Here is a 13,151-nt window from a genome sequence, read left to right as displayed (position 1 = left end):
TCAAATTTTTCTATGTATCATTTTCTATATATCTTTTTCAATATCTTCTATTTATTTTAAAATTTTAATTATTTAATTTTATAAAATTATCAGAAAATAATAAAATATTATAATATCGAAATAAAAAATTTATATGAATTTATTATATTTTAATTTATATTTAATTATAAATATGTTTAAATTTCGCTACAAAAATATTATTTTCCTATTTATTTATATTTTGTTTAAATTTTTTTTATTATTTATCTTATGAAATTATATATATATTTTTTTATAAACATATGAAAAAAATATATAATGGAATATCAATGTATCAAAATAACAATTGATATAGTACAATTGATGTGTTAAAAATAAAAGGAAAGAAGTGCGTACATCCTGCAAAAAATAAATATCAAATACCTTCAATTGATTATTATTAATTATCCAGCTTTTCATCAAACAACTATGGGAATTTCCTATCTTTATACTTTTTATCTACAAACTGCTTAAGTTCTGTTTGGTAAAAAGGCGTTAACAATCATCATAGGTACTTGTTGTAGCAAAGGATATTATAGTAAATGACTTTAAAATTAAATTGACTGAAATTTATAATTTTGCGGATACAATTATAACTTTTTTTAAAAATAATATTTTATATTCAATTTCATTTTATAATTATTATTACAAAATTTATTAAAATTTTTAATTTCTCTTAAACATGAAATTTTTCAAAATAAGAATTTTAAAATAATTGATTTTATTAAAGACAATATTTTATTAAAGAACAGACTTTATAATTTATTCATATAATTGATTTTTTTTTTATACTTATATATATACTTTGCATACAAATATTTATATATAAGTTGCATACAAAAGTTTCTGGCATTTTTTGTTTTATTTTCAAAAGTAATATGTAAAATAAATTTTATTAATATTAGATAGAAAGATATTACAAACAAAAAGACATAATATAAGAAGTATTAATAAAATATTATTTATTTATTAATTTTTTTATAATAATATTTTTATAAATATAATTTTTATAAAATAATTTTTTTTATAATAATATTTATATAATAATATTTACATTTAGTAATATTATTTATTTAATTATTTTATGCATATTTAAAATATTTAAAATACTTTATAAAAATTCACATTAAACTAATCTATTAAATGAAATAAAATTAATGAAAAAATTTTAAATCATGTTATTTTGTAAAAAAAAAATCTTAATAATACAATAATATTTTTAATCTATTCTTTGTTATAAATTATTGTTAATAGTTCATAACTATATCTTTTTTTATTTAGCATAGCGTCATGATATGAAATTGGTTAGTCTTGAAATAAAATTTGAAGAAATTTTATTTTATTATTTCTTTAAATAATAAAATTTTCGAATAATTCTTTTTTTTTGATGTTTGTAATTCATCTATGCGTTGTTTAAATTTTTTTTATAAATATTCAATTGGATTAATCTACAAATTGAGCAGATTTTTAGATTAGAACTTTTATATTTTTGAAGAATAATCATTGTTTAATTACTTTAGATATTTATGTGTCATTTGTGAAAAATTATTATTAATATTATTAATTTATTATTAAATTTTTTTTTGTTAACATTAATATAATACACGAATTAAATTGTAATATTAATTATTGTATTATAACAAGATAGTTATATAATATATAATATTGATTTTTTCGATAGAACAGATGTAATTAAAAAAATTTTTAATTACTAATGAAAAAAAAATCAGAAGTCTCGTTTAAGATTCATTCAAGAAGATTTACATTGGATAATTAATAATAATTAATTGGAAAAATGTCGTCTTTTCGCAGATGAAATTTAATTTAAAAATGGTGGAAAACAATATATGCGACAAATTGAAAATATGAAATACCGAATATCAAGTGTAAAATATAATGTAAGAAACGTAAATATCTGAGTTATTTTTTTCGCTTATGACCATTGTGAGCCACTTGGGATAGAAATATGTTTGATTTTGAAAGGAAATATGAATAGTATCAAGATATTTTAAATAAAAATCTACGCACAAAAAAAATTGAGTTTCCGATTATAACTATACACACATAAAAATTTAAAAGTTTAAACATTGATTATTTTTTAAAAATATAAAAATTTAGATCTAATCAGCAGAATATTTGGATATTAATTCAATTGAACATTTGTACTAATTGAAAGAACTCATAAATAAATTTAAATATCAAAACAAAATAATTATTCTAAACTTTAAAGAAAGAATGGAAGAAAATTCTTTTAGATTTTATTTTGAGACTAATCGATATCATATCAGAATTGTGATACTGTGGTACTATCAATGCAAAAGACATAATTACAAAATATATTAACAATAATTTATAATAAATTAATTTAATAATATTAATAATATTAATATTTAATAATTAAAAATATAAATAATAATAATTATAAATATTAATAATTTAATAATAATTATTAATAAAATTAATAATTATAAGATATAATAATTAAACTTATAATAATTATAATTATAAGTTGTTTTGTGAAATGATAAGTGAAAAGAAAATTTTTTGAATATTGAAATTTTTATATAAATTAGTTTAATAATTTGCTAAATAAATACATATAATAAATAGTTAATAGATAATTAATAAATAAATTTTTTTTATTATTTTTTTTTATTTGTGATATCTTTTTAGCCAATATTAGTGATAATTTTAGATATTCCTTTTGAGATAAACGAAAAATATAATTTTTCAGCCAGAAATTTTTGCACGCAATTATCGAATACATCTATGTAGATCAGAGATATCGAACCCATGGCTCTAATCAGTAAATCATGATTATTTTCTCTTTAATAAACCCATAGAGAAAAGATCCTTTTTATCCGTAAGTTACTTCACTCTTCTCTTTCAGTTGTTACACAAATTCATAAACAAGCTTGTCATTATATATACATATATATAGAAGAAGAAGTTGTTAGGAAAATATAGAAATCTTCTTTCTTTTTAGTAAATATTTAAGATTATACATATAATATATAATATATACAATATATAATGGATGCTTATGAGAAAATTGTTGATGGAGAAAGAGAATCGTGTAGTTTCTAGAATTGAAATATGAATTGATTAATTGAATATCGTCAGCGAGGAAAAAGTTCGATATCTCTGTTATAAATGAACATGAATTTTTTCATATCAATTTCAATGATCTTGAAAAATATTGTTAGAAAATATCATTTTGAACAAATTTTTGTGACAATCTTCAAGTTTGACAAAAACTTTTGGTATTTTGCCTATATATAACTATATATACTTATACGTACTATACATTAATATCTGCCATTTATCAAATATTTATTTACATATGGTGTAATAGATATATAGATAATATAATTAAATATTTATAAATTTCGATATTTTATGATATTTTGAATCTGTGGAATAAATAAAGAAAAAATATAAAACTCTTAGACAATTGAAAATTGAAAATGATTGTAATTCATTGATTTAATTTGACATGATATCAACTTCATTGAATATACATTAAAAAAAAAAATCCTATTCAAATTTATAAAAAAAAATAGACTTTTTTACAAGTTTATTTGTTTTGCATATTGATTAATTAGCCACTCTATATATTATGTATTACATAAACAATTGATAAATAACCATCACATATTGATACATATATTATCACATATGCATAGAATTCAATATATAATATAATATCAAAAATTTTTGCGGATAACTTGAAAATTAAAGCCGATTATTGTTATATGTAAAGGAAAAAATTGTCAAAAAATCGTTATAATATATTTCAAGCTCATTGAGATCAGTGAAGAAAAAGTTAATCTGCAGATTGACATTATTGAAGCATTTATATAGATAAGATTTTGGAATTCATATCAGCGATTCCAATATTTAAAAATGTAACTATAATATGAGAAATAAACTATAATATATATAATGTGATTTAAAGATTAAAAAGTTAAATTCTACAATTAAAGAAATCTTTGATTTTAATAACTATTATGCCTTAATCGATCTTTTAAAATATTAAAACGTTTGAAATTATATTTCTATTTTTCATATATATGAAGATATAGAGTAATAATAATAATAAGAGTAATAATAGAGTATAAATAGAATATAAATAATATTTTCAAATTGCAAACAATTATAATTTTTTTTAATATTTTAAAATTATAAATGGAAATATATTAAGAAGATATTTTGAAATTTCTAATATTTAGCTGAAATGCAATCTATAGATTCCTTGATCTATAAATCAAAAATCTATAAATAATAAATTTTTTTAAAATCTTGTAAATATTGTTTGTTAATAAATTGTTTGCTTGGATTATTTTGTGATTAATTACAATGTTTCCTAATGGCGTTATTGAAAATATTTATTTCCGCGTTTGTTGAGTGGGTAGGTGATATCGAGTATAATAGTGATGATGAACTCGCGACTGTGGGTAAGACGGAGATGACTACTAAATCCGTGCCTCGTCCTGAAAACGAAGACGAGGAGGACGAGGAAGAAGAGGAAGAAGAGGAGGAGGAAGAAGAGGAAATCGACAAAGATATTTGTTCGAGTTTACGATATCACTGCCACTGATATCCTTTCTCTCGTCGCATCGATGCCGGTTCCTGTGTCCATTAATAGAGGTAATTTTTTCTAGCAATTGTCATTTTTTAATTCCAATAGTTCAAATTACAGTATAAAATATATAATTATATATAACTATAATATATTATTGTTAACTTATTAATCGAAATATAACAGTAAAAAAAAAAAAAATAGATACTGCGACTATTTGATTTTGATCTATATATTAAACTTTTCAATAAATATATTTATTTTTTTATATTTATTTTTATGAATCTTCAAATCAACCAATCAATTGCATTCTTTCAAATTGTCAATTTATCAACACGTGATACATATTATAATATATGTATATAGTTATATAATATTATATAATATACATAGTTTTAATAAGAGATATACACTCGTCCATAAGTATTGTCAATTTTGAAGAATTAACATAATGTAAATTTCATCTATCTTATCATTTGAAATATATTATTAAAAGCATTGTTTTCAGCAATCTTTTTTTTTTTTAATTTGTATTGCTTTTTCATGAATTTTGATAAGCTTGAAATATTATAAAGAATATTTTAAACAACTTTTTCCTCTACTTTTGCCATACTAACATATACAATAGAGTATGATTTCATTTTATGTTATATATAGATTTTTATTGTTTACAAGATATTAATGTTAATTGCTCAAAACAAATATAACTTGATATATAAGTTGATATACAAAAATGTCATTTAAGATTTATTTATATTTGTATAAATACATATGATACATAGTAACATAATCCAAAATAAAATTGACATAATGATATCAAAATTTTGATAATTATATATTATATATAATATAATATATATATAATATATAATATTAGAAGTTATTGATTTCGATGATTTTTGAATATAATATAGAAATTTTTTTTCTTTATAACAGTCACTCGGTCCTAGTTTTCGAGAAATTATTGTGTTTTTTTGAAAAAAAATTGTTGTTATACATTGAATTTTATTTATATATGTATTCGTTACAATGTGTGCGATCGGAACATGATGCAATGGTCAATGCCTAATATATGTAAGAAATAAATCTATTAAAAGATTATTTTCTCGCGGATTTTGATGGTTTGAAATGTTTTAATTTCAAATCATAACGGATTAAATATTTCACTAATTTTTATTTAGGATATAAAATAAATGCTTGAATGATTAAAATATGAGCAATATCAATATCATATTTAATGTCTATGGTTATAATTTCAATCATTAATTTGATTGTTCAAAAATTATCGATTAATCGAAAGATTTAATGTCCATAATATAATTGAATGTTTAAACTTGTTATGGGTTGATATTAAAATATTTTAACTCTATTAAAATTCATAAAGAAGTAGCTTTTTGATTGGTTCATCCATTATATTATATTTTGGACATCAGTTATTGCGATGTAGATAAGTCGGTATATGCTAATGTACACTGCATATATATAACTGAATTTCTATGCAATAATAATAATACTTTTTTTTGTAAATATTTTGAAAACTTTAAGAATTCGATTAGATTATAGATTATGATTAAATTATAATTAAATTAAATTAATTAAAAAGAATTACTCAAAATAATTGACAAATACATTTAAATTAATTAAACATATATTAAAATTAAAGTGATCAGAGTTTCCTCCTTCTATATAAGACATAATTAATTAAAAAATATATTTTAATATAATATAAAATAAATATATAAAATTTAGCGAAATTCATTAGTGATTTTTAATTCTTTTCAGATAAATATTACAATTAAGAAGATATCAATATTTATGGACGGGAGTATACATGGAACATTTAAAAGCTGCATTATTGAAAAAATATAATGCGAGATCCATTAAATTTAATTAAAAATATTTGATATGTTATGAGACTAAGATTTTTTTAACTTTTTTTTTTTAGAAAAAATAAAATTGACATAGTCCTCTATCTAAAACAATATTTTTATCATTTTTTTTTTCTTTATTATTTTTTACGTATATTTCTAAATTTACACTACTTTGTATTCTTTAAGCATAAATGTACATGCATATATATATCTTTTTTAAATGTAAACAATTATGGTTATATATATACATTTAGAATTAGAAAGCCTAAATTATACTATGTTTTGAAATTCTATATTATAGAAACATATTTTAAAATCATTATTAATAATTTGTATTATTAGTGATATTATTTTATTTGATGTTATCAAAATACAAAAAAATATAAAAAAATAAATTATTTAATAAATTTTGAAACAAATTTTTAATTGGATAATAATTTAAATTAATAATTCTTCTTGAAGAATTATTCAAATTGGTAATATAAAAAGTCAAAATAATGTTTATGTTAATGATTAAATTAAATTATCAAATATTTATTTATTAAATATTTATTAAATTATCAAATATTATTTTATAACATATATATTTATTTATTTATTTACATATTGATATTTATATCAAAAAGAAAAAAAAGAACAATAACTATGAAAATGATGTGGCTATTAATAGCATAAAATTTTAGATATAGATAGAGGAATCTTTTTATATAATAAAATTGAGCAGGTAAATTTTGATCTAATCGAATTGTTTATGAAACCTTGATATTTATCAGATCACCAAAGAAATTTAAAAAATGAACTGTGAAATATATATATATTCCTGTTACGAAACTTTTGTTTCGTTGAACTAATCAGTATTTCTTTTTGCTGCTTTCACAAAAATTATTTTTTTCAAAGAAATTTTTACAATTTTCTTTTTCGGTTTATTTTTCTTTTTTATAATAATTTTTTTTTTCTTGATAATTCATTTTAAAGAACAAACAAAAATTGAACGAAAATGATCAGATATATTTTAAAACGAAAAAATTAAATTCTTTTAATTTTATTATGATATTGAAAAAAAAATCATTATGATGATAAACAAAATTGGAATAATTAAACAATATAAAAATTATCATAAAAATATGAGATTGAATTCTATCAAAACAAATCTATTTAAAGTATAATATAATAATGAAATCTTAATTAATTAATCTATTAATTAATTAATTGGTTTAGTGAAATATTGAATTCGTCGTTATATCACAAACATACTCAGTTAAGTTTTTGGCATTTTTATTTAAAAAAAAACAATTAAAATAATAAATCGAAAAATAAAATGTTTAGTTAATCGAACTTCTACGGCTACATCGAGATAAATCTGAGCTGAAGGTCACAGTCTAAATTTGTCTCGTTGAATCTCAGCTCTTATTCCTCTCATGGATTTTACATATGACCTGAATCATTAATATTAGGATTGTTTATCTAAGGCATGATCTTCCCAAACAATTTCAAACAATTTTTTCAAGTTTAAATATTTCATATTTTCGAATTGATCAGTCGAAAGAATTGTTTCAACTATAATAATTAATTAAAATAAAATTAAAATCTTCGCAATGAAATTTTTGCAACAATTTTTATTTAGCATATTTTAAAAAAAATAATGAATAGTTAATTGTGATTTATTGAAGTTTTATGAAAAAAATAAATTATATTTTTCGAATAATTTACTTGGAGTATTTACTTTCATTTAATGTTTTAATGAAAACAAAATTTTCTAATGTCGAGATATTCTGATAAAAATTAAAAAAAAAAAAAATAATAAAATAGTAATAATAATATGTACAAATAATCTTACTTTTATATTATTTTTTTTTCTTTTTTTTTTTTGGAATAAATTTAAAATTAAGCAACTTGAATAAAACATGGATTTAAGTTTCTAGCATTATATAATTAATTTATCAAATTCATTTTTTTATGATTTAGTTTAATTACATCGCAATATCTTTTAATATCTATAAATCATTTTATTTATTTATTAAAAAATTTTTTAAAACTTACTAAAAATATTTGGAATTAAAATAATAATTTTTTTTTTTATAGTAGTTTAATTATAACATTATATATCAATCTTAATGAATCTTGAGCTACTTTTAAGGTAGCAATAGGCTCGATTTGGCTATTTCTCTCGATTCCTCCTATCCTATTTATTTATTTTGGTAAAAAAAAATTACAATTAAAAAGATATCAGGAAGCTTTTTTATAAAAAAGGTATGTTCATAGCTTGACCTTTGTATTAGATTTTTTTTTTCATTCCAATTTTTTCGATTCATTAGTGGTACATGATTGTAAATTATGATTTAATTAATAATGCAATTCTATTTGAAATATTATTAAAATTTAATATTTTAAAATCACATATTGGTATCTTATTATTTTAGCAATAATCACATTGCTAGTATTGATAGTATCTTATTGTTCCCGTTCGTGATACTATTAATTAATTAGTTTTCGAGGAATGTTGAATTTTTAGAATTAAAAATATATATTGGATTTTAATTTAATTTTGAAAATTTAATTCGAGATAATAAAAAATTAATAAAATCGTTATAATACAAAAACTATATAAATTTTGATTGTTAAATGATATTAATTCTAAAATCTATAATTGAAATATCTGATTGAATCGATAAATTAAATTCAAAGACAATTCAGAGACAATCATAATTGATTGCTCTGATTGACAGCTTATTTTAATCACTCTGATACACAACCTTGTAGTAAGCATATGGATACGTTTTTTAAGTAGGTCAAGTATGAACTACTAATTACACTGAATTCTCCACTCTATCTCTTTGCTAGATACTTTTTGCTATTATCAAATGTATTACAAGATCTTTTTCTTTTATCTTCCGTAAAAAAATTATTTATGAAGAATGAAAGATATTTTGATATTAAAACAATTTAAATTTTATTCATAAGAGAGAAAAAAAAGATATTCTAGAATAGTAAAAATTAAGTTCATGTTAATATATATCGATAATTTCATGAATATAATTTATCGTTTAATTGCATTGCACTTGATACAAATCTCTTTTAATTATTTCATTTCAAACTTAAATTAATATTTGATTCGATATATGTACATATAATAATCAAAATAATTAGAAATTTCATTATTCTCATAATTTTATTTTACAATTTGAAATTTATGAAATATATTTTGTTTCTGTTTTTTTATTGTAAAAATTATTAATTGATAAAATTTTCTATAGAATATAATATTTTCTATAGATAAAATTTTCAATTTTTTTAAAAATTTGAATATATTTTTATAATACAATCTGAATACATTTTCTGTTTAGAATTAGATATTTTTGAATAATTTGATATTTGTATAAATCAATTAATTTTTTATAAAATAATATTTCATTTTTATTATTATAAAAAATTTAATTTGCAAAATTATAAAAATTATTTTGATTATATTTGCTATAAAATTAAATAGATTTTCAAGATTTAAAATATATGATTAATTCTTTCAATTTTTATCAAATATGAATAAATTTTTTTATAATAAGAAAATCAATAAGAAAATTGAGTCAAAAATGATTCAAAAGAAATAATAAGATCAACATAAATAAAAACAGAATTCTTAAAATATATCTTATATTATATTGTCATTTTTTTTATTTTTCGTCAATTAGTAATTTCCTTTATAAACTGCATCAGAATCATATATGTCATTTAAAGAGTTAATCTAAAAATAACATTTAAATTTGAAAGATGTTCAGTATGTCTATGTATATCTATATATAATTCCAGTAAAGAATTGTACATTCGAATGAAACTCAAAAAGAAATGGATTAAGAAACAAAAAGAATGAAGATTGAATGATTATCTTGTTTCAAATCATATTCAATGTCTCTCATGAGATATGAGAAACGCGGCAAGGCAGATGGTTAATTTCGATAAGGCGGCAAGCTTATTATCGAATGGGTGGAGAACGGAAAGCAGCCGTTGTAAGCACGTATCGTAGCTTTTGTGGCTGGCAGAATGGATTCCATAATGAGATGCCGTGTAAACTGGGACATCTAATTATACTCGAGTGCACACTACTCCAGAAATGTTCAGTCCCTGGAACTTGAGCCTGGCTCCTGTCGAAATGATAATAAATATTCAAGGATCACCCGACAACGAAACTTTATAATACTTGATGATCGTAATTTATTTGTTTCTATATCTGTAGTTTGAATATATTTTTTAATATTATTAAATTATTTAATATAATTCATATTTTTGAATTATAGTATTGATTGAAATGATAATCAATGATGCATGATTTGATTTCGAAAATAAAATTATTCATACTATACACAGGATCTTTATATTTAAAGATTGAGGAGTAATTCGTTTCATAATGCAAATATCTACTAAGTGAATTCGCAGTGCTGGATATTGAAGATTTTATAATTCTTGATAATATATGAAAAGAGTCCGATCTTAATATAGGAAAATAATAATTGTATGACTCAATCTATTATGACGACTTGAGAAATTATTATTACACTATTATTACATTATATATATATATTATATATATATATATATATATATATATATATAATTTTATTGCATTGTTATTAATAATGAATAATTGTTCAGATTGGATTATACTTGCAAATTTTTTTGCATTATAAAAAAATTAGATTTTTTTGTAATAGACTTTTTAAAAGTGAGAAAAATTAATTACATATGTTATTATTTCATGGTCGACATAAATATTTGTCTACTAACATTGATCTTTTCATGATTAAGAAAAATTTAACGATTTAATTAATTGCCAAGTTTTCTTATTTCTAGAAGATTGAAAATATTTCTGAAATATCAATTATTGAACATTTACAATATAAAAAAAAAAGAAAAAAAAAGAGATTAGAATGTAACGACGAAAACAAGGAAGACAGTGAATAATGCAAAGAAGAATGCAATCGCTAGAAGAACAATCACTTCTAATTTTATTTTACTTTTCTCTTACTATCTCTTTTAATCATAACGACTTTTATTTTCTTTCGTCTCTCATTCTTTCATTCTCAGTTTTGTATTAATTCATGATTATTTTACTTTCGATTCAAATAAATTAATTATTTTTAAAATTCATAATCAAAATTTTTAATTTTCTTTATTTTTTTTTTATTTTCTTCTATTTACATAAAATATATGGAAAATATGAAAGACAAAATATATGTCAAAATATTAATTTAATTTTAATAATTGAGAAAATATAGAAAGCACATTGTTAAATATATATATATATATATATATTTGTATCAAAAGAGGAAACATATTTATATATTTGTTAATAGATTAACATTCATTGGAAAAATATATCCGTAATTTTTTAAAACAATAAAATAAATAATTGATATTCAACTGATAGAATCTTGTTTAATTAAAAGAAATATTAATAGTTTTATTAAATAATGAGATTTTATAAAACATATTTTCAGAATCAAATTTCAGTTTCATACAATATATAAATGAATATGATATTCGTAATATTTGCTATGTAAAAATAAACTCTATCGTGTATAATCAACAAAGATACAAAAATCAATCTATCATTTGAATTTGCTTATGATATATAATTAAAATCGCAATCCATTTTTATTTGTTCTGAAATATATGAGAACTACTATCAAAACAGTGACAGGAAAAGATAGAAGCAACAGTAAGCCGGCCATGAGCTTTGACCCGGTGACCCGTAGTGCATGGGTTAGAAAGAGGGCATGGAGCGATGGGAGGGGTTCTTTCTCCTCTTGCAGCTTGGAATCGATATCTGTCTCCCCTGCCAGTTCAACTACTCTGACGAATCCTCCATCTACCCTCTCTACCCCAAGTTGAAATGCTTTCGACCGCCTACCTGTTTCATATCGATTCCTATCCGACACGACCTCTTTTGTTCATTATAAAGAAATTTCTTTTTTGATTGCTTTACAAATTGCTTGGTCTTTTCTATCAGTTAAAGGGCACGATGTTTCTTATTTGTATATAGGAATATGAATCATTATGAATGAAATTATTATTACTAATCTTTATTACTATTCTTATAATATTTAAAAACAATTAACTTAAGTTGTATAAAACTCTTTTTCTTATATATATATAAATTAAATTTTCCTTTTTTGATTTTTTGATTTTTTTGATTTTTCTTTTTTGATTTTTAAATTTAATGTTTTTTGATGAAAAATTAATATAATGATAATACATAATTAAAGTATGTATAATGAAAATATAAATAATTAAGTTTCCAATTCTTTATTAGAATTAAAAAAAAAAACGTACAGTCTTATACTTAATAAAATTCATTTTATAGAATAAAAGATTTTCTATCAAGTGATTTAATTTTGATGATTTAATTACATAGATATACATATTTATTTTTAAATGTATGAATCAAAATATATACATCTCGATAATATTTTACTTGTTGCAATATATTGCTTTATATTCATTAATAATATATTAATTTTTTACTAATACATATACAATATTATATAATTGTTACATAAAATTTGCCTATATAATAAAGACATAATAAAAAATTGTAAAAAAAATTATCTATATTAAATGTAAATAAATATATTTTTTATAATATATTTAATATTTTTTATTATATTATATATTATATATTTATTTTT

General features: G+C 19.7%; 1 protein-coding gene across 5 annotated transcripts in view; it reads left to right on the top strand.

The window, feature by feature from the left end:
- LOC102681103 overlaps positions 1-13,151 on the top strand; it is a 53,995-nt gene that overhangs the window by 5,217 nt on the left and 35,627 nt on the right. For 2 of the 5 annotated variants that reach the window (XM_006624232.2, XM_006624229.2), the window contains exon 2: positions 4,427-4,668. The exons of 1 other annotated variant lie outside the window; for it this stretch is intronic. In XM_006624232.2, coding sequence (XP_006624295.1) covers positions 4,641-4,668 — 28 coding nt within the window. In that variant the 5' untranslated portion in view covers positions 4,427-4,640. The remainder of the gene's footprint in view (positions 1-4,426; positions 4,669-13,151) is intronic. 2 more of the 5 variants (XM_006624231.2, XM_006624230.2) reach the window with 2 other exon arrangements.

Source organism: Apis dorsata, unplaced genomic scaffold (assembly GCF_000469605.1).
Source record: "Apis dorsata unplaced genomic scaffold, Apis dorsata 1.3 scaffold_1001, whole genome shotgun sequence".
NCBI classification, from domain to species: domain Eukaryota; kingdom Metazoa; phylum Arthropoda; class Insecta; order Hymenoptera; family Apidae; genus Apis; species Apis dorsata.
The sequence above is the reverse complement of the archived record's forward strand: the minus strand, read 5'-3'. Positions and strand labels throughout refer to the sequence as shown.